Raw genomic sequence first — 27,226 nt, 5'->3', positions numbered from 1 at the left:
AGTGTCCACACTGTACTAGCACAATTTACCCCAGGTTCATCTGCTTTCTGATGGGCTCTAATCCCAGGTTAATCTGCTTTCTGGTGGGCTCTAACCCCAGGTTAATCTGTCTTTCTGATGGGCACTAACCCCAGGTTAATCTGTCTTTCTGATGGGCACTAACCCCAGGTTAATATGTCTTTCTGATGGGCTCTAACCCCAGGTGAATCTGTTTTTCTGATGGGCTCTAACCCCAGGTTAATCTGTCTTTCTGATGGGCTCTAACCCCAGGTTAATCTGTCTTTCTGATGGGCACTAACCCCAGGTTAATCTGTCTTTCTGATGGGCACTAACCTCAGGTTAATCTGTCTTTCTGATGGGCACTAACCTCAGGTTAATCTGTCTTTCTGATGGGCACTAACCCCAGGTTAATCTGCTTTCTGATGGCACTAACCCCAGGTTAATCTGTCTTTCTGATGGGCTCTAACCCCAGGTTCATCTGTTTTTCTGATGGGCACTAACCCCAGGTTAATCTGTCTTTCTGATGGGCTCTAACCCCAGGTTCATCTGCCTTTCTGATGGGCACTAACCCCAGGTTAATCTGCCTTTCTGATGGGCTCTAACCCCAGGTTAATCTGTCTTTCTGATGGGCTCTAACCCCAGGTTAATCTGTCTTTCTGATGGGCTCTAACCCCAGGTTCATCTTTCTTTCTGATGGGCACTAACCCCAGGTTAATCTGTCTTTCTGATGGGCACTAACCCCAGGTTAATCTGCTGTCTGATGGGCACTTCTACCTTTTCTGTCTTCCCTTGACTGTCCTACCCATTCAATAAAACCACAACAATATGGGGGAAAAACACAGTACTGAGTGTGTTAAATAAGACCACAGGCCTAAGTGAGTCCTGTCCTCAATCCAGGTCCATCTCCATAGAGACCCGGTCCAGCTGATTCGCATCAGGAACCCCTGGGGACAGGTGGAGTGGACTGGGCCCTGGAGTGATGGGTAAGGGAATGATGGTGACTTCCAAACAGCACTCTGAAATAGACTACAAGACAAACAACCTCTACAGCCTGGTCCCAGATCTGTTTGTGCCGTCTTGTCAACTTCTATGCTCATTGTCACCAAAGGAGTTGTAGAGACAGCACAAACAGGTTTGGGACCAGGCTACGATATGCCCACTGTGTCCACAAGGAAGACCTACACCAAACAATATTGGGAGTGGAAAACTAAATTGGTTCAAAATGAGTTAATGTCATTTTTACTACATGAAATACCTGCTTAATCACATGGACAAGTATCCTGCCTCTATTGTATTGTGTTCAGGAGAAAATGGGGGTCATGTTAGCAGTACCTGCATCAGGTTACTGTGAAACTAAGGAAAATAAAAGCCCTTTTTCTCAGTTCCACACTATGAGCAGTTACGGCCTTTTTGCTTGGTAGGGTAGAATATCTCTCTGCATACTTCATAGACCATGATCACCTGTAAACAACAACACGATTGACACTGACTGCTGCATCACATTTATCAGGTCCAGTGAATGGAAATATGTCCGTCCCGATGAGAAGCTGAAGCTGGATCATGTTGCTGAGGACGGGGAGTTCTGGTAAGTTGGCCACTGTCCCTTGAGGGATGGCTCTGTGTCACTAAGAGTTTTCCTTCTCAGAAGTTATGGCACCATTTATGAAGCTTAATAACAGGTTAATAAATGCGTTTGGCATGAAGGCGTTATGAGTTGGGGGTTTCAAAAAAGTCTTACCAGATATTTATTTATATTTTATCTGTGACCCACTGGTCTGTCTTTGTGCCAATACATTTATTTAATTTGTATTTCATTAAGTCCATTTGATGTCTACAGATGTATAATAGAGCATTTGTTCTGTTCTGTACTATTAAATCTCCTGTGTTCCCTCCCAGTTCTGTTCTGTTCTATTAACTCTCCTGTGTTCCCTCCCAGTTCTGTTCTATTAACTCTCCTGTGTTCCCTCCCAGTTCTGTCAATTTTACTGAGATATTTGAAGAAAAATAAGTAGCAGGATCCCTTCAGAATTGTTCTCATCTATTTGTATCTCTCTGGCAGACAAACACGCACCCTTTAAAAGCCTTTGAGTAAAAAAGAGAACAAATCCTTGCTTCTCTATAGAACTTTCAGATCTTTTTATGATGAGAAATCAGGCCTGGGCCAAGACTAGAAATACTCTTTAGCTGATTGGCAGCTTTTCAGGCAATTGAGAAGTACATGTTCATTCTCAATCAAGAAAACAAAATCAAGCTACTTTCTATGTTCTATCTCAGACTCTGCTGGTGATCCGTCTAAATTTTGTACAACATTTAATGCACTGAAGCGTAGAAAGTCCTCTCCTTTCCTGCATAAGAAAGTTATGTCAGACTCTGGCATGATTACTGAGAAATGTAAGATAAGTGATCAGTGTTTGATCTCAGGAAGGCTTTTTGTTTAAATGAAATGGTGGTTTAATAGATCGAGTGCCTGCCCCTCTCCCAGACTCTTAGTTGTTTCGATGGGAAGTTCAACTTCTAGTAAATCTTTGTTTTCATTTCACCAACGTTCTACTTGTTCCGTTGTAAAATAATACACAGGCTGATTTGCTTGATCCTTTCTTGCTGCAGCTTTCTGCTCCTGTGATTGCAGAATCTTTAACACAAATGTTTTACATTACAATGGTTTCTGGAACCATCGGCAGAGTCTGGAAGGCCGCCCATATACTCCTCCTTCACAAAGGTGGTGACCCCTGTGACCTAAATAATTGTGTAAATACTACACTTAGATCCTTTTTTTAACTGAAATGTAAACTAAGTAGTGCACTACTTTAGACCAGGGTCTGTAGGGTAGTAGTGCACTACTTTAGACCAGGGTCTATAGGGTAGTAGTGCACTACTTTAGACCAGGGTCTATAGGGTAGTAGTGCACTACTTCAGACCAGGGTCTATGGGGTAGTAGTGCACTACTTTAGACCAGGGTCTATAGGGTAGTAGTGCACTACTTTAGACCAGGGTCTATAGGGTAGTAGTGCACTACTTTAGACCAGGGTCTATAGGGTAGTAGTGCACTACTTTAGACCAGGGTCTATAGGGTAGTAGTGCACTACTTTAGACCAGGAGATCCATTCAATCACCACCCAGTTAGATGAATCTGCTTTTAGTTGTTTTTACGCATCTCCTGTGGAATGATCTCCAAAACTCCTTAAAGTTGCTGGAGCTGGTATTTGTTTCATATGACTGTGTTTTGATTTTCATGTTTTGTGTAATTGGTGTGTATAGAGATAGGCTAGGTATTGTCTAATTGATGTGTAGATAGCTATGTATAGTGCAATTGATGTGTATATATAATATTATATATATATATGTATAGTGTAATTGATGTGTACATAGATGTGTAAAGTGTAATTTGATTTGTATATAGATAGGCTATATATAGTGTAATTTATGTACACACATATATATATATATATATATATATATATATATATATATATATATATATATATATATATATATATATAGTGTAATTGATGTGTATATAGATAGGCTATATATAGTGTAATTTATGTGTATGTAGATATGTTCATGCAGGGCTCCTCTGCAAAAGAGACCCGGGGCCTCAGCTTGACTTCCTGCTTAAATGTAATTTTACATTTTTATCCAGAGAGACTTACAGAAGTGAATTAATACATTTTCCGCACTGTGGGAATTGAACCCACGACCCTGGCGTTGCAAGCGCCACGTTCTACCAACTGAGCCACATAAAACATTTAAACATTCAAGACAACCACAGGTGCTGTTTCAGAAGAATAGTACTACTGATGTAGGATCTTAATTTGAGCCAGCCTGCTACAGCAGGAAAATAATCCTACGGCAACAGGTAATGTGAATTATAATAACGGTGGTGTAGGGCTTGATATATTTTTAGTTAGGGCAAATCAACTCTGACATTTTAAAGCGGTAATTACAAACTCTAGAAGCCTTTTTAAACCTAGAAAATACTACACGTTTGCATTTCCTGCTTTGCAGGAATATTCCTGCATCAACAGGATGATCAAATTATGATACGGCATCTGTAGAAAGGCAAAAGGAAAAATTATAACCACAATTGGTTGCTAAGTGGCATTAAAATCAGGCACTTGTGTGGGTATGAAAGTTAAAAAGCCTCTATTGTGTGGGCTAAGTCATTATTAAAATACAGCGGACGTGTTTCGGCTAACGCCTACATCACCGTGTCTGCTGATGCTGAAGTGTTTCCAGCAGAATCTCCAGGATGTTCGACTCAGACATTGTGAGGCAGCTCTTAGCTTGGCATCCCCGACTTATTTCACTGCTGTTTGAAGTGAAACCACGGTGTGCACTGTGTTACGTCTGGTTCATCCAGGCTCTGTCTCTGTGTCTCCAGGATGTCCTATTCAGACTTTATGCGTCAGTTCTCCAAGCTGGAGATCTGTAACCTAACTCCGGACACACTGACCAATGACGAGGTGGGCCGCTGGAACCACTGCCAGTACAAAGGCATGTGGAGGGTAGGGTCTACCGCTGGAGGCTGCAGGAACCATCCAGGTACATCCAACAAGTCTGAATAGTTTAAAGGAGAAGTTGTTGACCGTCTGTAGATGTACAGTACAGTAAAAGCCGTGTTATAAAAGAGTCTGAAAGAGACTTTTGTTTTGCGATTTCACTTGACTTGACTTCCTCATGCTCGTTCTGCATTATTGGGGGCTCGAAATAAACATGAACAAAATCTCCAAAAACACCCAAATATACTGAACAAAAATATAAACACAACATGCAACAATTTAATCGATTTTACTGAGTTACATTTCATATAAGGAAATCATTAAATTAAAAATAATTAATCTATGGATTTCACATGACTTGGAGAACAGATATGAATCTGTTGGTCACAGATTTTATTTAACTAGGCAAGTCAGTTAAGAACAAATTCTTATTTTCAATGATGGCCTAGAAATAGTGGGTTAACTGTCTTGTTCAGGGGCAGAACGACAGATTTTTTACCTTGTCAGCTCGGGGATTTGACCTAGCAACCTTGCGGTTACTAGTCCAACGCTCTAACCACTAGGCTACGCTGCCGCCAAAAAAGCTACCTTGTAAAAAAAAGTAGTCAGTATCTGGTGAACCACCATTTTGCCTCATGCAGCACGACACATCTCCTTCGCGTAGAGTTGCTCTGGCTGTTGATTGTCACCTGTGGAATGTTGTCCCACTCCTCTTCATTGGCTGTGTGAAGTTGCTGGATATTGGCGGGAGAATAGCACAGCTGGTCCGGGGAAACCGGTCAAATCATACAAAATGACTGATTTCCTTATAGGATCTGTAACTCATTCAAATCTATTAAATTGTTGCATTCTGCGTTTCTATTTTTGTTCAGTACATTTGAGTGTTTTTGGAGATTTTGTTCATGTTTATTTCGAGCCCCCATATTACAGAAGGAGTATGAGAGAGTCTTTCACTGGTTGGGTTAAATTTCGATGTGTATCCTAGATGCCATTTCCTCTCGTTTTGTTAAGCAAGGCACTGATTTCCCTCTGTGTGGTGTCCTTCCAGCCACGTTCTGCTCCAACCCCCAGTTTCTGGTGTGTCTGGAGGATGTGGACGATGACCCTCTGGATGGTGTGGATGGATGCACTTTCCTGGTGGGCCTGATGCAGAAAGATGGACGGCGCAACCGCCAGATGGGAGAAGACCTCAGTGCCGTCGGGTTCGCCATCTACGCGGTATGTATTACACCAATGTTTCTTAATTAGGCCCCTCGCCCCAAATGAAGCATAGATCATCAATCAACTATTCTGATCCATCCTACTCTGTTCTGTTAATAGCAAATCAAATCCAACCAAATCAAATTGTATTTGTCACATGCGCCCGAATACAACAGGTGTAGTAGACCTTACAGTGGTGCGGCAGGTAGCCTAGCGGTTAGAGTGTTGGACTAGTAACTGAAAAGATTGCAAGATCAAATCCCAGAGCTGACAAGGTAAACATCTGTCGTTCTGCCCCTGAACAAGGCAGTTTAACCCACTGGTTCTAGGCCGTCGTTGAAAATAAGAATTTGCTCTTAACTGACTTGCCTCGTAAAATAATAAAAAACGTGAAATGCTTACTTACAAGCCCTAAACCAACAATGCAGTTTTAAGAAAAATAAGTATTAAGTAAAAAATAGATAAGTAAAAACATTGAAAATAAAAGTAACAAATAATTAAACAGCAGCAGTAAAATAACAATGTGGAGGCTATATACAGGGTATTACGGTACAGAGTCAATGTGGAGGCTATATACAGGGTGTTACGGTACAGAGTCAATGTGGAGGCTATATACAGGGTGTTACGGTACAGAGTCAATGTGGAGGCTATATACAGGGGGTACCGGTACAGAGTCAATGTGGAGGCTATATACAGGGTGTTACGGTACAGAGTCAATGTGGAGGCTATATACAGGGGGTACCGGTACAGAGTCAATGTGGAGGCTATATACAGGGGGTACCAGTACAGAGTCAATGTGGAGGCTATATACAGGGTGTTACGGTACAGAATCATTGTGGAGGCTATATGCAAGGTGTTACGGTACAGAGTCAATGTGGAGGCTATATACAGGGTGTTACGGTACAGAATCATTGTGGAGGCTATATGCAAGGTGTTACGGTACAGAGTCAATGTGGAGGCTATATACAGAGTGTTACGGTACAGAATCATTGTGGAGGCTATATGCAAGGTGTTACGGTACAGAGTCAATGTGGAGGCTATATACAAAGTGTTACGGTACAGAGTCAATGTGGAGGCTATATACAAAGTGTTACGGTACAGAGTCAATGTGGAGGCTATATACAGGGTGTTACGGTACAGAGTCAATGTGGAGGCTATATACAGGGGGTACTGCTACAGAGTCAATGTGCGGGGGCACCGGTTAGTCGAGGTAATTGAGGTAATATGTACATGTAGGTAATATAATGTTAATATAATGGTAATATAACTCAACAGGATTCATCTAAGATAATTTACAAGTCTTCTTCCTGCTTTCTCTCTTCCAGGTTCCTAATGAGGTTTGTGTTCATCAATCAATTCAAGCAAATAGATCCAATTCAGTCTGTAATGAGGCTGCCTGCTCTGTGCATTATACGATATCCTACAATATCCTATTTCTTTATCACCCATGGTTGGTAAACCCATGGTTGATTTCTCTGTCTATCTCTTTATCTGATTTGCCTATCAGTTTTCTATTGTTATATTTTCACATCAATTGCCCCCGTGATGAATGGTTGTCTGAGGACATGGGTAGCGATCTCTCTCCCCTTCCCTCCACTTCCTCAGTATAAGGGTCAATCTAACATCCACCTGGGACCAGACGTGCTGCTGAGACAGAAACCCGTGGCCATGAGCAGCACCTTCATTAACACCAGAGAGGTAGGTCGGTTGCTTGTAAAGTGGGTTACAATTTTAAATTACACCTTCAATAAAGAATGTTTTCATTTGAAGGAGCTTGCTCCGAAACACGTCAACAATAAATATCATAAAACGGAACTAGGCTGTTATCCTAAAACCTTACTTCATCATTGAAGGGAACTAGTCTGTTATCCTAAAACCTTACTTCATCATTGAAGGGAACTAGGCTGTTATCCTAAAACCTTACTTCATTATTGAAGGGAACTAGTCTGTTATCCTAAAACCTTACTTCATTATTGAAGGGAACTAGTCTGTTATCCTAAAACCTTACTTCATTATTGAAGGGAACTAGTCTGTTATCCTAAAACCTGACTTCATTATTGAAGGGAACTACGATGTTATCCTAAAACCTTACTTCATTATTGAAGGGAACTAGGCTGTTATCCTAAAACCTTACTTCATTATCGAAGGGAACTAGTCTGTTATCCTAAAACCTTACTTCATTATCGAAGGGAACTAGTTTGTTATCCTAAAACCTTACTTCATTATTGAAGGGAACTACGATGTTATCCTAAAACCTTACTTCATTATTGAAGGGAACTAGGCTGTTATCCTAAAACCTTACTTCATTATTGAAGGGAACTAGGCTGTTATCCTAAAACCTTACTTCATTATTGAAGGGAACTAGTCTGTTTTCCTAAAACCTTACTTCATTATTGAAGGGAACTAGGCTTTATCCTAAAACCTTACTTCATTATCGAAGGGAACTAGTTTGTTATCCTAAAACCTGACTTCATTATTGAAGGGAACTAGTCTGTTATCCTAAAACCTGACTTCATTATTGAAGGGAACTAGTCTGTTATCCTAAAACCTTACTTCATTATTGAAGGGAACTACGATGTTATCCTAAAACCTTACTTCATTATTGAAGGGAACTAGTCTGTTATCCTAAAACCTTACTTCATTATTGAAGGGAACTATGCTTTATCCTAAAACCTTACTTCATTATTGAAGGGAACTAGTCTGTTATCCTAAAACCTTACTTCATTATTGAAGGGAACTAGTCTGTTATCCTAAAACCTTACTTCATTATTGAAGGGAACTACGATGTTATCCTAAAACCTTACTTCATTATTGAAGGGAACTACGATGTTATCCTAAAACCTTACTTCATTATTGAAGGGAACTAGTCTGTTATCCTAAAACCTACTTCATCATTGAAGGGTACTAGGCTGTTATCCTAAAACCTTACTTCATCATTGAAGGGAACTAGTCTGTTATCCTAAAACCTTACTTCATTATTGAAGGGAACTACGATGTTATCCTAAAACCTTACTTCATTATTGAAGGGAACTACGATGTTATCCTAAAACCTTACTTCATTATTGAAGGGAACTAGTCTGTTATCCTAAAACCTACTTCATCATTGAAGGGTACTAGGCTGTTATCCTAAAACCTTACTTCATTATTGAAGGGTACTAGGCTGTTATCCTAAAACCTTACTTCATCATTGAAGGGAACTAGTCTGTTATCCTAAAACCTTACTTCATTATTGAAGGGAACTAGTCTGTTATCCTAAAACCTACTTCATCATTGAAGGGTACTAGGCTGTTATCCTAAAACCTTACTTCATTATTGAAGGGTACTAGGCTGTTATCCTAAAACCTTACTTCATTATTGAAGGGAACTAGTCTGTTATCCTAAAACCTACTTCATCATTGAAGGGTACTAGGCTGTTATCCTAAAACCTACTTCATCATTGAAGGGTACTAGGCTGTTATCCTAAAACCTTACTTCATCATTGAAGGGAACTAGTCTGTTATCCTAAAACCTTACTTCATTATTGAAGGGAACTACGATGTTATCCTAAAACCTTACTTCATTATTGAAGGGAACTAGTCTGTTATCCTAAAACCTTACTTCATCATTGAAGGGAACTAAGATGTTATCCTAAAACCTTATTCTACAATTTAACTTTAATTGAAGTTTGATTTATTTTTCTGTAGGTGTGTGACCGTTTATGCCTTCCCCCCGGGGAGTATGTTATCATCCCATCCACCTTCCAGCCTCACAAGAACGGCAGCTTCATCCTCAGAGTATTCTCGGAGAAACAGGCTGCCACCAGGTACGTTCACCTCGAACCACACACGATGGTCCTGTCTAGAAACAACTCCTAGTCCTTAACCTCCTAGACACGATGGTCCTGTCTAGAACCAACTCCTAGTCCTTAACCTCCTAGACACGATGGTCCTGTCTAGAAACAACTCCTAGTCCTTAACCTCCTAGACACGATGGTCCTGTCTAGAAACAACTCCTAGTCCTTAACCTCCTAGACACGATGGTCCTGTCTAGAACCAACTCCTAGTCCTTAACCTCCTCGACACGATGGTCCTGTCTAGAAACAGCTCCTAGTCCTTAACCTCCTAGACACGATGGTCCTGTCTAGAAACAACTCCTAGTCCTTAACCTCCTCGACACGATGGTCCTGTCTAGAAACAACTCCTAGTCCTTAACCTCCTAGACACGATGGTCCTGTCTAGAACCAACTCCTAGTCCTTTTAACCTCCTAGACACGATGGTCCTGTCTAGAAACAACTCCTAGTCCTTAACCTCCTAGACACGATGGTCCTGTCTAGAAACAACTCCTAGTCCTTAACCTCCTAGATAAGATGGTCCTGTCTAGAAACAACTCCTAGTCCTTAACCTCCTAGACACGATGGTCCTGTCTAGAAACAACTCCTAGTCCTTAACCTCCTAGACACGATGGTCCTGTCTAGAAACAACTCCTAGTCCTTAACCTCCTAGACACGATGGTCCTGTCTAGAAACAACTCCTAGTCCTTAACCTCCTAGACATGATGGTCCTGTCTAGAAACAACTCCTAGTCCTTAACCTCCTAGACACGATGGTCCTGTCTAGAAACAACTCCTAGTCCTTAACCTCCTAGACACAATGGTCCTGTCTAGAAACAACTCCTAGTCCTTAACCTCCTAGACACGATGGTCCTGTCTAGAAACAACTCCTAGTCCTTAACCTCCTAGACACGATGGTCCTGTCTAGAAACAACTCCTAGTCCTTAACCTCCTAGACACGATGGTCCTGTCTAGAAACAACTCCTAGTCCTGAATATGATCCTGTCTAGAAACAACTCTTAGTCCTTAGTATGATCCTGTCTAGAAACAACTCAGTCCTTAATATGATCCTGTTTAGAAACAACTCTTAGTCCTGAATATGATCCTGTCTAGAAACAACTCCTAGTCCTTAAGGGGTTGGTCCATGAAGTGCCTAGGGGGAGGGGCTAAGGGGAAGGGGCTACAGGTTGTTTCTGGACAGGGTCAATATGTGGAGGATGTTGGTCATCACAATTTTGAACAGTTTGCAATGGATTCTGATAGCACTGTTCATCTACAAGCTGTTACCTCCACCTAGTGGATAAAGAGTGTAACTAAAACAAACTGTTTATCTACAAGCTGTCACCCCCACCTAGTGGATAAAGAGTGTAACTGAAACGAACTGTTTATCTACAAGCTGTTACCCCCACCTAGTGGATAAAGAGTGTAACTGAAACGAACTGTTTATCTACAAGCTGTTACCCCCACCTAGTGGAGAAAGAGTGTAACTGAAACGAACTGTTTATCTACAAGCTGTTACCCCCACCTAGTGGATAAAGAGTGTAACTGAAACGAACTGTTTATCTACAAGCTGTTACCCCCCACCTAGTGGATAAAGAGTGTAACTGAAACGAACTGTTTATCTACAAGCTGTCACCCCCACCTAGTGGATAAAGAGTGTAACTGAAACGAACTGTTTATCTACAAGCTGTCACCCCCACCTAGTGGATAAAGAGTGTAACTGAAACAAACTGTTTATCTACAAGCTGTTACCCCCCACCTAGTGGATAAAGAGTGTAACTGAAACGAACTGTGTTATTCCAGTGAAATGGGATCGGTGGCTGCTGAAGAGGTAAAGGAGGTAAGCTGTTGACCGACTCCTTAGTCGTTTCCTTATTTATTCCAGAGTCTATTGTTAATCTATTCAGAACCACTGTTTCCCTGACTGTCTGTTACAAGATAATATGTCCAAAATATGCTCATTAATCAACATCTATTCACTCCAGATTAAAGTGGCAGAGAAAGATGTGGATCCCAATTTCAAGCAAATGTTCAAGCAGATCGCCGGCAGTGTAAGTTCCCTCTGCTTTACATACAATAATGACCTGAGCTTTACATACAATAATGACCTGAGTTGACTGGTTTACACACAATAATGACCTGAGCTTTACATACAATAATGACCTGAGTTGACTGGTTTACACACAATAATGACCTGAGCTTTACATACAATAATGACCTGAGTTGACTGGTTTACATACAATAATGACCTGAGTTGACTGGTTTACACACAATAATGACCTGAGTTGACTGGTTTACACACAATAATGACCTGAGTTGACTGGTTTACATACAATAATGACCTGAGTTGACTGGTTTACACACAATAATGACCTGAGTTGACTGGTTTACATACAATAATGACCTGAGTTGACTGGTTTACACACAATAATGACCTGAGCTTTACATACAATAATGACCTGAGCTTTACACACAATAATGACCTGAGTTGACTGGTTTACACACAATAATGACCTGAGCTTTACATACAATAATGACCTGAGATGACTGGTTTACATACAATAATGACCTGAGTTGACCGCTTTACACACAATAATGACCTGAGTTGACCGCTTTACACACAATAATGACCTGAGTTGACTGGTTTACATACAATAATGACCTGAGTTGACTGGTTTACATACAATAATGACCTGAGATGACTGGTTTACACACAATAATGACCTGAGTTGACTGGTTTACACACAATAATGACCTGAGCTTTACATACAATAATGACCTGAGATGACTGGTTTACATACAATAATGACCTGAGCTTTACATACAATAATGACCTGAGCTTTACATACAATAATGACCTGAGCTTTACATACAATAATGACCTGAGTTGACTGGTTTACACACAATAATGACCTGAGATGACTGGTTTACACACAATAATGACCTGAGTTGACTGGTTTACATACAATAATGACCTGAGCTTTACATACAATAATGACCTGAGATGACTGGTTTACATACAATAATGACCTGAGCTTTACATACAATAATGACCTGAGCTTTACATACAATAATGACCTGAGCTTTACATACAATAATGACCTGAGTTGACTGGTTTACACACAATAATGACCTGAGCTTTACATACAATAATGACCTGAGTTGACTGGTTTACACACAATAATGACCCGAGTTGACTGGTTTACACACAATAATGACCTGAGTTGACTGGTTTACACACAATAATGACCTGAGTTGACTGGTTTACACACAATAATGACCTGAGTTGACTGGTTTACATACAATAATGACCTGAGATGACTGGTTTACACACAATAATGACCTGAGCTTTACATACAATAATGACCTGAGCTTTACATACAATAATGACCTGAGTTGACTGGTTTACACACAATAATGACCTGAGCTTTACATGCAATAATGACCTGAGTTGACTGGTTTACACACAATAATGACCCGAGTTGACTGGTTTACATACAATAATGACCTGAGTTGACTGGTTTACACACAATAATGACCTGAGTTGACTGGTTTACACACAATAATGACCTGAGTTGACTGGTTTACATACAATAATGACCTGAGTTGACTGGTTTACATACAATAATGACCTGAGTTGACTGGTTTACACACAATAATGACCTGAGTTGACTGGTTTACATACAATAATGACCTGAGTTGACTGGTTTACATACAATAATGACCTGAGTTGACTGGTTTACACACAATAATGACCTGAGTTGACTGGTTTACATACAATAATGACCTGAGTTGACTGATTTGTGTGACAAAATGTCTACGTTCTATTTCCTGAACAGGACGGAGAGGTGACTGTCTTCCAACTTGTTGAAATTCTGAACAAAGTTTTCGCTAAAAGTAAAAACATTTTTTTTCAATAACTTTCTAAATTATACAAGTGTGTAACGAACCTTAGAATGAATGTTATTCAACTTAATTATATTATCCTAACGGTTTCCAGGGGCCGATATCAAGACAGAAGGTTTCAGTCTTGAAACTGGGCGTCACATTGTCAGTCTTCTAGATGTATCCTTCACAGTTACAAAAACAGTTGTACTACTCCATGCTGTTTTCTAACCTGGTCCCAGATCTGTTTGTGCTGTCTAGCCAACTCCTATTGCCATTGGGGGTCAATAAGACTAGTCTGGTCCCAGATCAGTTTGTGCTGTATTGCCAACGACGGTATAAAACCATAGGAGTTGCCAGATAGCACAGCCAGATCTGGGACCAGGCTAGACATTTTCTACAAGAGGGAGTACATTGTTCATATGATGCCTGATGTATATTTGAACCAATCAATATATGCATGAGTCATACCACACATAGTGAACACCCACTGACATCTGTTTGAGAACTTCCTGTACCTTTAGGTTACAAACCTTGACATCTGTCTCCAGAAAAATGGAAATTCCAAGTTGGGACTGGTTGAATTCCACATGCTTTGGATGAAGATCCAGAAATACTTGGTATGAATGCTGAAGGTGTTTTAATGAATGCTGAAGGTGTTTTAATGAATGCTGAAGGTGTTTTAATGAATGCTGAAGGTGTTTTAATGAATGCTGAAGGTGTTTTAATGAATGCTGGATGTGTTTTAATGAATGCTGAAGGTGTTTTAATGAATGCTGAAGGTGTTTTAATGAATGCTGGAGGTGTTTTAATGAATGCTGGAGGTGTTTAATGAATGATGAAGGTGTTTTAATGAATGCTGAAGGTGTTTTAATGAATGCTGAAGGTGCTTTAATGAATGATGAAGGTGTTTTTATGAATGATGAAGGTGTTTTTATGAATGCTGAAGGTGTTTTAATGAATGCTGAAGGTGTTTTAATGAATGCTGAAGGTGTTTTAATGAGTGCTGGAGGTGTTTTAATGAATGCTGAAGGTGTTTTAATGAATGCTGAAGGTGTTTTAATGAATGCTGGAGGTGTTTTAATGAATGCTGAAGGTGTTTTAATGAATGTTGAAGGTGTTTTTATGAACGCTGAAGGCGTTTTTATGAATGCTGAAGGTGTTTTAATGAATGCTGAAGGTGTTTTAATGAATGCTGAAGGTGTTTTTATGAATGCTGAAGGTGTTTTGATGAATACTGAAGGTGTTTTAATGAATGCTGAAGGTGTTTTAATGAATGCTGAAGGTGTTTTAATGAATGCTGAAGGTGTTTTTATGAATGCTGGAGGTGTTTTTATGAATACTGAAGGTGTTTTAATGAATGCTGAAGGTGTTTTAATGAATGCTGAAGGTGTTTTAATGAATGCTGAAGGTGTTTTTATGAATGCTGAATGTGTTTTTTGTTGTTGTACAGGTCTCACTAGATGATGTATGATTGAGTTTACTAAATCATTCTGTGATGAGTCTACTATGTACCCTTGGGTGAATCCTAACTTCCATTGACATCTATCAAACTACCATTGACATCTATCAAACTTCCATTGACATCTATCAAACTTCCATTGACATCTATCAAACTTCCATTGACATCTATCAAACTACCATTAACATCAGTCCATGACTAAGGGGAAATGTGACTAAACAGAAGTCCAGATGTAGGACTCCCCCCCCCCCCCCCCCCCCCCCCCCAGTATGTATTAACTGTGTAATATATGTTTCTCTGTTCTGATTCGACATCATGCTGCGGTTGGTATCTTCAGGAAATTTTCAAGAGTTACGACTCAGACCGCTCTGGAACTATGAGTTCACATGAGATGAGAGGTGCTCTGACAGAAGCAGGTAACACACACATTTTTGGGGGGGGTTGGGGGCCGTGGTGGGTGTGGGGGCCACAGGGGGCTGCAGGAGCTGTGCATCCTACACCACTGCCCTCATTATTTTCTTAAATCTTTCCAGGTACCCCCTGTAGATAGGTCAGGAACCCCATGTAGATAGGCCAGGAACCCCCTGTAGATAGGTCAGGAACCCCCTGTAGGTAGGTCAGGAACCCCATGTAGATAGGCCAGGAACCCCCTGTAGACAGGTCAGGAACCCCCTGTAGACAGGTCAGGAACCCCCTGTAGATAGGCCAGGAACCCCCTGTAGATAGGTCAGGAACCCCCTGTAGATAGACCAGGAACCCCCTGTAGATAGACCAGGAACCCCCTGTGGACAGGTCAGGAACCCCCTGTAGACAGGTCAGGAACCCCCTGTAGACAGGCCAGGAACCCCCTGTAGATAGGCCAGGAACCCCCTGTAGACAGGTCAGGAACCCCCTGTAGACAGGTCAGGAACCCCCTGTAGACAGGTCAGGAACCCCCTGTAGACAGGCCAGGAACCCCCTGTAGATAGGCCAGGAACCGCCTGTAGACAGGTCAGGAACCCCCTGTAGACAGGCCAGGAACCCCCTGTAGATAGGCCAGGAACCCCCTGTAGATAGGTCAGGAACCCCCTGTAGATAGGTCAGGAACCCCCTGTAGATAGGTCAGGTACCCCCTGTAGATAGACCAGGAACCCCCTGTAGACAGACCAGGAACCTCCTGTAGACAGGTCAGGAACCCCCTGTAGACAGGTCAGGAACCCCCTGTAGATAGGTCAGGAACCCCCTGTAGATAGATCAGGAACCCCCTGTAGATAGGTCAGGAATCCCCTGTAGATAGGCCAGGAACCCCCTGTAGATAGGCCAGGAACCCCCTGTAGATAGACAGGTCAGGAACCCCCTGTAGACAGGTCAGGAACCCCCTGTAGACAGGTCAGGAACCCCCTGTAGATAGATCAGGAACCCCCTGTAGATAGGTCAGGAATCCCCTGTAGATAGGCCAGGAACCCCCTGTAGACAGACCAGGAACCCCCTGTAGATAGGTCAGGAACCCCCTGTAGATAGGTCAGGAACCTCCTGTAGACAGACCAGGAACCCCCTGTAGATAGGTCAGGAACCCCATGTAGACAGACCAGGAACCCCCTGTAGATAGGCCAGGAACCCCCTGTAGATAGGTCAGGAACCCCCTGTAGATAGGTCAGGAACCCCTGTAGATAGGTCAGGAACCTCCTGTAGATAGACCAGGAACCCCCTGTAGATAGACCAGGAACCCCCTGTAGATAGACCAGGAACCCCCTGTAGATAGGTGAGGAACCCCTGTAGATAGACCAGGAACCCCCTGTAGATAGACCAGGAACCTCCTGTAGATAGACCAGGAACCCCTGTAGATAGACCAGGAACCCCCTGTAGATAGGTTGAGAACCATTGCTCTAGATGGTTACTGGTATGGTTACTGAGATGGTCACTTTGATGACTGGGTTACTGTATGTGGAATTTTATCGCCATATTAATATCATCTATTCATTGTATTTCTATGATCGTGTCCTTTTCCTCAGGCTTCCACATCAACAGTGCAGTGCTGCAGGTCATAGTGACTCGTTATGCCAGCGCCCACTATGCCATTGACTTCCACTGTTTCGTGGACTGTCTCATCAGAGTTGAAATGCTCTTCAGTAAGTCCATTCAACAATAACACAACTCTTCCATCAACATTGGGATGCAAATAGAGAAGATAAGACTATGAATTTATTCTCCCGGTGGGGAAATCTCGGTTGGCGGCTCTGTGCATACAAAAAACACACCATAATCAAGTAAAGATAAGGACATACAGTATACAGATAATAATACGTTTGTCTGTTGCTTCCGGAACATCCTCCAAATGTTTGGTGTCCTGGAACATCCTCCAAATGTTTGGTATCCTGGAACATCCTGCAAATGTTTGGTATCCTGGAACATCCTGCAAATGTTTGGCATCCTGGAACATCCAGCAAATGTTTGGTATCCTGGAACATCCTGCAAATGTTTAGCATCCTGGAACATCCTCCAAAAGTGTTGGCTTCCTGGAACATCCTTCAAATGTTTGGCATCCTGGAACATCCTGTAAATGTTTGGTATCCTGGAACATCCTGCAAATGTTTGGTATCCTGGAACATCCTGCAAATGCTTGGTATCCTGGAACATCCTTCAAATGCTTGGTATCCTGGAACATCCTACAAATGTTTGGCATCCTGGAACATCCTACAAATGTTTGGCATCCTGGAACATCCTGCAAATGTTTGGTATCCTGGAACATCCTCCAAAGGTTTTGGCATCCTGGAACATCCTGGAAATGTTTGATATCCTGGAACATCCTGCAAAAGTTTGGCATCCTGGGACATCCTTCAAATGTTTGGCATCCTGGAACATCCTCCAAATGTTTGGCATCCTTGAACATCCTGCAAATGTTTGGTATCCTAGAACATCCTGCAAATGTTTTGCATCCTGGAACATCCTCCAAACAGTAGATGATATAGGTCCTTGAACAGTATGTCTCAGCAGCACAATAACTTGGATTTGACTGATTAGTTAATTGGTTTGGTAATTGATCAATTCATTGAATTTTGCATTGGATTAATAACCTCTTTCTGTTTTGAATCCCAACCAGAGATGTTTAAAACTCTGGATACCAACGCCTCTGGGAAGATTGAGCTGGATGTGTCCCAAGTATGTACTTCTGTTTGTCTATTTCATTATATAGTACAGTGGTTTAACTCAATATGTTGGTCACCATTGTGCATAGAATGAGGAATTAGCGTGCTAAACTCAAACGTTTACAGTAACAGATAGTATTTGGGTGCTGGGTTCAAAAGGCATATACTGGAAGAAAGGAACAACCTGTACTCACTGCCATATTGTTACAGGAACAACCTGTACTCACTGTCATATTGTTACAGGAACTACCTGTACTCACTGTCATATTGTTACAGGAACTACCTGTACTCACTGTCATATAGTTACAGGAACTACCTGTACTCACTGTCATATAGTTACAGGAACAACCTGTACTCACTGTCATATAGTTACAGGAACAACCTGTACTCACTGTCATATAGTTACAGGAACAACCTGTACTCACTGTCATATAGTTACAGGAACTACCTGTACTCACTGCCATATAGTTACAGGAACAACCTGTACTCACTGCCATATAGTTACAGGAACAACCTGTACTCACTGCCATATAGTTACAGGAACAACCTGTACTCACTGCCATATAGTTACAGGAACTACCTGTACTCACTGCCATATAGTTACAGGAACAACCTGTACTCACTGCCATATAGTTACAGGAACTACCTGTACTCACTGCCATATAGTTACAGGAACAACCTGTACTCACTGCCATATAGTTACAGGAACAACCTGTACTCACTGTCATATAGTTACAGGAACAACCTGTACTCACTGCCATATAGTTACAGGAACAACCTGTACTCACTGCCATATAGTTACAGGAACAACCTGTACTCACTGTCATATAGTTACAGGAACAACCTGTACTCACTGCCATATAGTTACAGGAACAACCTGTACTCACTGTCATATAGTTACAGGAACAACCTGTACTCACTGTCATATAGTTACAGGAACAACCTGTACTCACTGCCATATAGTTACAGGAACAACCTGTACTCACTGCCATATAGTTACAGGAACTACCTGTACTCACTGCCATATAGTTACAGGAACAACCTGTACTTACTGCCATATAGTTACAGGAACAACCTGTACTCACTGTCATATAGTTACAGGAACAACCTGTACTCACTGCCATATAGTTACAGGAACAACCTGTACTCACTGCCATATAGTTACAGGAACAACCTGTACTCACTGCCATATAGTTACAGGAACAACCTGTACTCACTGCCATATAGTTACAGGAACAACCTGTACTCACTGTCATATAGTTACAGGAACAACCTGTACTCACTGCCATATAGTTACAGGAACAACCTGTACTCACTGTCATATAGTTACAGGAACAACCTGTACTCACTGTCATATAGTTACAGGAACAACCTGTACTCACTGTCATATAGTTACAGGAACAACCTGTACTCACTGTCATATAGTTACAGGAACAACCTGTACTCACTGTCATATAGTTACAGGAACAACCTGTACTCACTGCCATATAGTTACAGGAACAACCTGTACTCACTGCCATATAGTTACAGGAACAACCTGTACTCACTGCCATATAGTTACAGGAACAACCTGTACTCACTGCCATATAGTTACAGGAACAACCTGTACTCACTGCCATATAGTTACAGGAACCTGTACTCACTGCCATATAGTTACAGGAACAACCTGTACTCACTGCCATATTGTTACAGGAACAACCTGTACTCGCTGCCATATAGTTACAGGAACAACCTGTACTCGCTGCCATATAGTTACAGGAACAACCTGTACTCGCTGCCATATAGTTACAGGAACAACCTGTACTCACTGTCATATAGTTACAGGAACAACCTGTACTCGCTGCCATATAGTTACAGGAACAACCTGTACTCACTGCCATATAGTTACAGGAACAACCTGTACTCACTGCCATATAGTTACAGGAACAACCTGTACTCACTGCCATATAGTTACAGGAACAACCTGTACTCGCTGCCATATTGTTACAGGAACAACCTGTACTCACTGTCATATAGTTACAGGAACAACCTGTACTCGCTGCCATATAGTTACAGGAACAACCTGTACTCACTGGCATATAGTTACAGGAACAACCTGTACTCACTGCCATATAGTTACAGGAACAACCTGTACTCACTACAATATAGTTACAGGAACAACCTGTACTCACTGCCATATAGTTACAGGAACAACCTGTACTCACTGCCATATAGTTACAGGAACAACCTGTACTCACTGCCATATAGTTACAGGAACAACCTGTACTCACTGCCATATAGTTACAGGAACAACCTGTACTCACTGCCATATAGTTACAGGAACAACCTGTACTCACTGGCATATAGTTACAGGAACAACCTGTACTCACTGCCATATAGTTACAGGAACAACCTGTACTCACTGCCATATTGTTACAGGAACAACCTGTACTCACTGCCATATAGTTACAGGAACAACCTGTACTCACTGTCATATTGTTACAGGAACAACCTGTACTCACTGCCATATAGTTACAGGAACAACCTGTACTCACTACCATATAGTTACAGGAACCTGTACTCAATGCCATATAGTTACAGGAACAACCTGTACTCACTGCCATATTGTTACAGGAACAGCCTGTACTCACTGCCATATAGTTACAGGAACAACCTGTACTCACTGCCATATAGTTACAGGAACCTGTACTCACTGCCATATAGTTACAGGAACAACCTGTACTCACTGCCATATAGTTACAGGAACAACCTGTACTCACTGCCATATAGTTACAGGAACAACCTGTACTCACTGCCATATAGTTACAGGAACAACATGTACTCACTGCCATATTGTTACAGGAACAACCTGTACTCACTGCCATATAGTTACAGGAACTACCTGTACTCACTGCCATATAGTTACAGGAACCTGTACTCACTGCCATATAGTTACAGGAACCTGTACTCACTGCCATATAGTTTCAGGAACAACCTGTACTCACTGTCATATAGTTACAGGAACAACCTGTACTCACTGCCATATAGTTACAGGAACAACCTGTACTCACTGCCATATAGTTACAGGAACAACCTGTACTCACTGCCATATTGTTACAGGAACAACCTGTACTCACTGCCATATAGTTACAGGAACAACCTGTACTCACTGCCATATAGTTACAGGAACAACCTGTACTCACTGCCATATAGTTACAGGAACAACCTGTACTCACTGCCATATAGTTACAGGAACCTATACTCACTGCCATATAGTTACAGGAACAACCTGTACTCACTGCCATATTGTTACAGGAACAACCTGTACTCACTGCCATATAGTTACAGGAACAACCTGTACTCACTGTCATATAGTTACAGGAACCTGTACTCACTGCCATATAGTTACAGGAACAACCTGTACTCACTGCCATATAGTTACACGAACAACCTGTACTCACTGCCATATAGTTACAGGACCAACCTGTACTCACTGCCATATAGTTACAGGAACAACCTGTACTCACTGCCATATAGTTACAGGACCAACCTGTACTCACTGCCATATAGTTACAAGAACCTGTACTCACTGCCATATAGTTTCAGGACCAACCTGTACTCACTGCCATATAGTTACAGGAACCTGTACTCACTGCCATATAGTTACAGGAAGCTGTACTCACTGCCATATAGTTTCAGGAAGCTGTACTCACTGCCATATAGTTACAGGAAGCTGTACTCACTGCCATATAGTTTCAGGAAGCTGTACTCACTGCCATATAGTTACAGGAACAACCTGTACTCACTGCCATATAGTTACAGTAACAACCTGTACTCACTGCCATATAGTTACAGGAACCTGTACTCACTGCCATATAGTTTCAGGAAGCTGTACTCACTGCCATATAGTTTCAGGAAGCTGTACTCACTGCCATATAGTTACAGGAACAACCTGTACTCACTGCCATATAGTTACAGTAACAACCTGTACTCACTGCCATATTGTTACAGGAACAACCTGTACTCACTGCCATATAGTTACAGGAACAACATGTACTCACTGTCATATTGTTACAGGAACAACCTGTACTCACTGCCATATAGTTACAGGAACAACCTGTACTCACTGTCATATTGTTACAGGAACAACCTGTACTCACTGTCATATAGTTACAGGAACAACCTGTACTCACTGTCATATTGGTACAGGAATAACCTGTACTCACTGTCATATTGTTACAGGAACAACCTGTACTCACTGCCATATAGTTACAGGAACAACCTGTACTCACTGTCATATAGTTACAGGAACAACCTGTACTCACTACCATATAGTTACAGGAACAACCTGTACTCACTGCCATATAGTTACAGGAACAACCTGTACTCACTGCCATATAGTTACAGGAACAACCTGTACTCACTGTCATATAGTTACAGGAACAACCTGTACTCACTGCCATATAATTACAGGAACAACCTGTACTCACTGCCATATAGTTACACGAACAACCTGTACTCACTGCCATATAGTTACAGGACCAACCTGTACTCACTGCCATATAGTTACAGGAACAACCTGTACTCACTGCCATATAGTTACAGGACCAACCTGTACTCACTGCCATATAGTTACAAGAACCTGTACTCACTGCCATATAGTTTCAGGACCAACCTGTACTCACTGCCATATAGTTACAGGAACCTGTACTCACTGCCATATAGTTACAGGAAGCTGTACTCACTGCCATATAGTTTCAGGAAGCTGTACTCACTGCCATATAGTTACAGGAAGCTGTACTCACTGCCATATAGTTTCAGGAAGCTGTACTCACTGCCATATAGTTACAGGAACAACCTGTACTCACTGCCATATAGTTACAGTAACAACCTGTACTCACTGCCATATAGTTACAGGAACCTGTACTCACTGCCATATAGTTTCAGGAAGCTGTACTCACTGCCATATAGTTTCAGGAAGCTGTACTCACTGCCATATAGTTACAGGAACAACCTGTACTCACTGCCATATAGTTACAGTAACAACCTGTACTCACTGCCATATTGTTACAGGAACAACCTGTACTCACTGCCATATAGTTACAGGAACAACATGTACTCACTGTCATATTGTTACAGGAACAACCTGTACTCACTGCCATATAGTTACAGGAACAACCTGTACTCACTGTCATATTGTTACAGGAACAACCTGTACTCACTGTCATATAGTTACAGGAACAACCTGTACTCACTGTCATATTGGTACAGGAATAACCTGTACTCACTGTCATATTGTTACAGGAACAACCTGTACTCACTGCCATATAGTTACAGGAACAACCTGTACTCACTGCCATATAGTTACAGGAACAACCTGTACTCACTACCATATAGTTACAGGAACAACCTGTACTCACTGCCATATAGTTACAGGAACAACCTGTACTCACTGGCATATAGTTACAGGAACAACCTGTACTCACTGCCATATAGTTACAGGAACAACCTGTACTCACTGCCATATTGTTACAGGAACAACCTGTACTCACTGCCATATAGTTACAGGAACAACCTGTACTCACTGTCATATTGTTACAGGAACAACCTGTACTCACTGCCATATAGTTACAGGAACAACCTGTACTCACTACCATATAGTTACAGGAACCTGTACTCACTGCCATATAGTTACAGGAACAACCTGTACTCACTGCCATATAGTTACAGGAACCTGTACTCACTGTCATATATTTACAGGAACAACCTGTACTCACTGCCATATAGTTACAGGAACAACCTGTACTCACTGCCATATAGTTACAGGAACAACCTGTACTTACTGCCATATTGTTACAGGAACAACCTGTACTCACTGCCATATAGTTACAGGAACAACCTGTACTCACTGCCATATAGTTACAGGACCAACCTGTACTCACTGCCATATAGTTACAGGAACAACTTGTACTCACTGCCATATAGTTACAGGAACAACCTGTACTCACTGCCATATAGTTACAGGAACAACCTGTACTCACTGCCATATAGTTACAGGAACCTGTACTCACTGCCATATAGTTTCAGGAACAACCTGTACTCACTGTCATATAGTTACAGGAAGCTGTACTCACTGCCATATAGTTACAGGAACAACCTGTACTCACTACCATATAGTTACAGGAACAACCTGTACTCACTGTCATATTGTTACAGGAACAACCTGTACTCACTGTCATATTGTTACAGGAACAACCTGTACTCACTGTCATATTGGTACAGGAATAACCTGTACTCACTGTCATATTGTTACAGGAACAACCTGTACTCACTGCCATATAGTTACAGGAACAACCTGTACTCACTGCCATATAGTTACAGGAACAACCTGTACTCACTACCATATAGTTACATGAACAACCTGTACTCACTGCCATATAGTTACAGGAACAACCTGTACTCACTGCCATATAGTTACAGGAACAACCTGTACTCACTGTCATATAGTTACAGGAACAACCTGTACTCACTGCCATATAATTACAGGAACAACCTGTACTCACTGCCATATAGTTACAGGAACAACCTGTACTCACTGGCATATAGTTACAGGAACAACTGTACTCACTGCCATATAGTTACAGGAACAACCTGTACTCACTGCCATATAGTTACAGGAACAACCTGTACTCACTGCCATATTGTTACAGGAACAACCTGTACTCACTGCCATATAGTTACAGGAACAACCTGTACTCACTGTCATATTGTTACAGGAACAACCTGTACTCACTGCCATATAGTTACAGGAACAACCTGTACTCACTACCATATAGTTACAGGAACCTGTACTCACTGCCATATAGTTACAGGAACAACCTGTACTCACTGCCATATAGTTACAGGAACCTGTACTCACTGTCATATATTTACAGGAACAACCTGTACTCACTGCCATATAGTTACAGGAACAACCTGTACTCACTGCCATATAGTTACAGGAACAACCTGTACTTACTGCCATATTGTTACAGGAACAACCTGTACTCACTGCCATATAGTTACAGGAACAACCTGTACTCACTGCCATATAGTTACAGGACCAACCTGTACTCACTGCCATATAGTTACAGGAACAACTTGTACTCACTGCCATATAGTTACAGGAACAACCTGTACTCACTGCCATATAGTTACAGGAACAACCTGTACTCACTGCCATATAGTTACAGGAACAACCTGTACTCACTGCCATATAGTTACAGGAACAACCTGTACTCACTGCCATATAGTTACAGGAACCTGTACTCACTGCCATATAGTTACAGGAACAACCTGTACTCACTGCCATATAGTTACAGGAACAACCTGTACTCACTGCCATATAGTTACAGGAACAACCTGTACTCACTGTCATATAGTTACAGGAACAACCTGTACTCACTGCCATATAGTTACAGGAACAACCTGTACTCACTGCCATATAGTTACAGGAACAACCTGTACTCACTGCCATATAGTTACAGGAACAACCTGTACTCACTGTCATATAGTTACAGGAACAACCTGTACTCACTGCCGTATAGTTACAGGAACAACCTGTACTCACTGCCATATAGTTACAGGAACAACCTGTACTCACTGTCATATTGTTACAGGAACAACCTGTACTCACTGCCATATAGTTACAGGAACAACCTGTACTCACTACAATATAGTTACAGGAACCTGTACTCACTGCCATATAGTTACAGGAACCTGTACTCACTGCCACATTGTTACAGGAACAACCTGTACTCACTGCCATATAGTTACAGGAACCTGTACTCACTGCCATATAGTTACAGGAACAACCTGTACTTACTGCCATATTGTTACAGGAACAACCTGTACTCACTGCCATATAGTTACAGGAACAACCTGTACTCACTGCCATATAGTTACAGGACCAACCTGTACTCACTGCCATATAGTTACAGGAACAACTTGTACTCACTGCCATATAGTTACAGGAACAACCTGTACTCACTGCCATATATTTACAGGAACAACCTGTACTCACTGCCATATAGTTACAGGAACCTGTACTCACTGCCATATAGTTTCAGGAACAACCTGTACTCACTGTCATATAGTTACAGGAAGCTGTACTCACTGCCATATAGTTACAGGAACAACCTGTACTCACTACCATATAGTTACAGGAACAACCTGTACTCACTGCCATATAGTTACAGGAACAACCTGTACTCACTGCCATATAGTTACAGGAACAACCTGTACTCACTGGCATATAGTTACAGGACCAACCTGTACTCACTGCCATATAGTTACAGGACCAACCTGTACTCACTACAATATAGTTACAGGAACCTGTACTCACTGCCATATAGTTACAGGAACCTGTACTCACTGCCATATTGTTACAGGAACAGCCTGTACTCACTGCCATATAGTTACAGGAACAACCTGTACTCACTGCCATATAGTTACAGGACCAACCTGTACTCACTGCCATATAGTTACAGGAACAACCTGTACTCACTGCCATATAGTTACAGGAACAACCTGTACTCACTGCCATATAGTTACAGGAACAACCTGTACTCACTGCCATATAGTTACAGGAACCTGTACTCACTGCCATATAGTTACAGGAACAACCTGTACTCACTGCCATATAGTTACAGGAACAACCTGTACTCACTGCCATATTGTTACAGGAACAACCTGTACTCACTGCCATATAGTTACAGGAACAACCTGTACTCACTGCCATATAGTTACAGGACCAACCTGTACTCACTGCCATATAGTTACAGGACCAACCTGTACTCACTGCCATATAGTTACAGGACCAACCTGTACTCACTGCCATATAGTTACAGGACCAACCTGTACTCACTGCCATATAGTTACAGGAACCTGTACTCACTGCCATATAGTTACAGGAACCTGTACTCACTGCCATATAGTTTCAGGACCAACCTGTACTCACTGCCATATAGTTACAGGAAGCTGTACTCACTGCCATATAGTTACAGGAAGCTGTACTCACTGCCATATAGTTTCAGGAAGCTGTACTCACTGCCATATAGTTACAGGAACAACCTGTACTCACTGCAATATAGTTACAGTAACAACCTGTACTCACTGCCATATAGTTACAGGAACCTGTACTCACTGCCATATAGTTACAGGAACCTGTACTCACTGCCATATAGTTACAGGAAGCTGTACTCACTGCCATATAGTTTCAGGAAGC

General features: G+C 41.6%; 1 protein-coding gene across 1 annotated transcript in view; it reads left to right on the top strand.

Moving 5' to 3' along the window:
* Positions 1-27,226, top strand: part of LOC120045314 (calpain-2 catalytic subunit-like) — a 52,068-nt gene that overhangs the window by 13,388 nt on the left and 11,454 nt on the right. The window contains exons 7-21 of the mRNA XM_038990195.1: positions 898-983; positions 1,511-1,585; positions 4,385-4,545; positions 5,551-5,720; positions 7,028-7,039; positions 7,308-7,400; positions 9,386-9,504; positions 11,314-11,350; positions 11,496-11,561; positions 13,350-13,407; positions 13,511-13,575; positions 13,947-14,015; positions 15,195-15,273; positions 16,849-16,965; positions 17,937-18,007. Coding sequence (XP_038846123.1) covers positions 898-983; positions 1,511-1,585; positions 4,385-4,545; positions 5,551-5,720; positions 7,028-7,039; positions 7,308-7,400; positions 9,386-9,504; positions 11,314-11,350; positions 11,496-11,561; positions 13,350-13,407; positions 13,511-13,575; positions 13,947-14,015; positions 15,195-15,273; positions 16,849-16,965; positions 17,937-18,007 — 1,278 coding nt within the window. The remainder of the gene's footprint in view (positions 1-897; positions 984-1,510; positions 1,586-4,384; positions 4,546-5,550; positions 5,721-7,027; positions 7,040-7,307; positions 7,401-9,385; positions 9,505-11,313; positions 11,351-11,495; positions 11,562-13,349; positions 13,408-13,510; positions 13,576-13,946; positions 14,016-15,194; positions 15,274-16,848; positions 16,966-17,936; positions 18,008-27,226) is intronic.

This window comes from Salvelinus namaycush, chromosome 4 (genome assembly GCF_016432855.1).
Source record: "Salvelinus namaycush isolate Seneca chromosome 4, SaNama_1.0, whole genome shotgun sequence".
NCBI lineage: Eukaryota > Metazoa > Chordata > Actinopteri > Salmoniformes > Salmonidae > Salvelinus > Salvelinus namaycush.
Note: the sequence above shows the minus strand (reverse complement) of the source record. Positions and strands in the feature narration are given on the sequence as shown.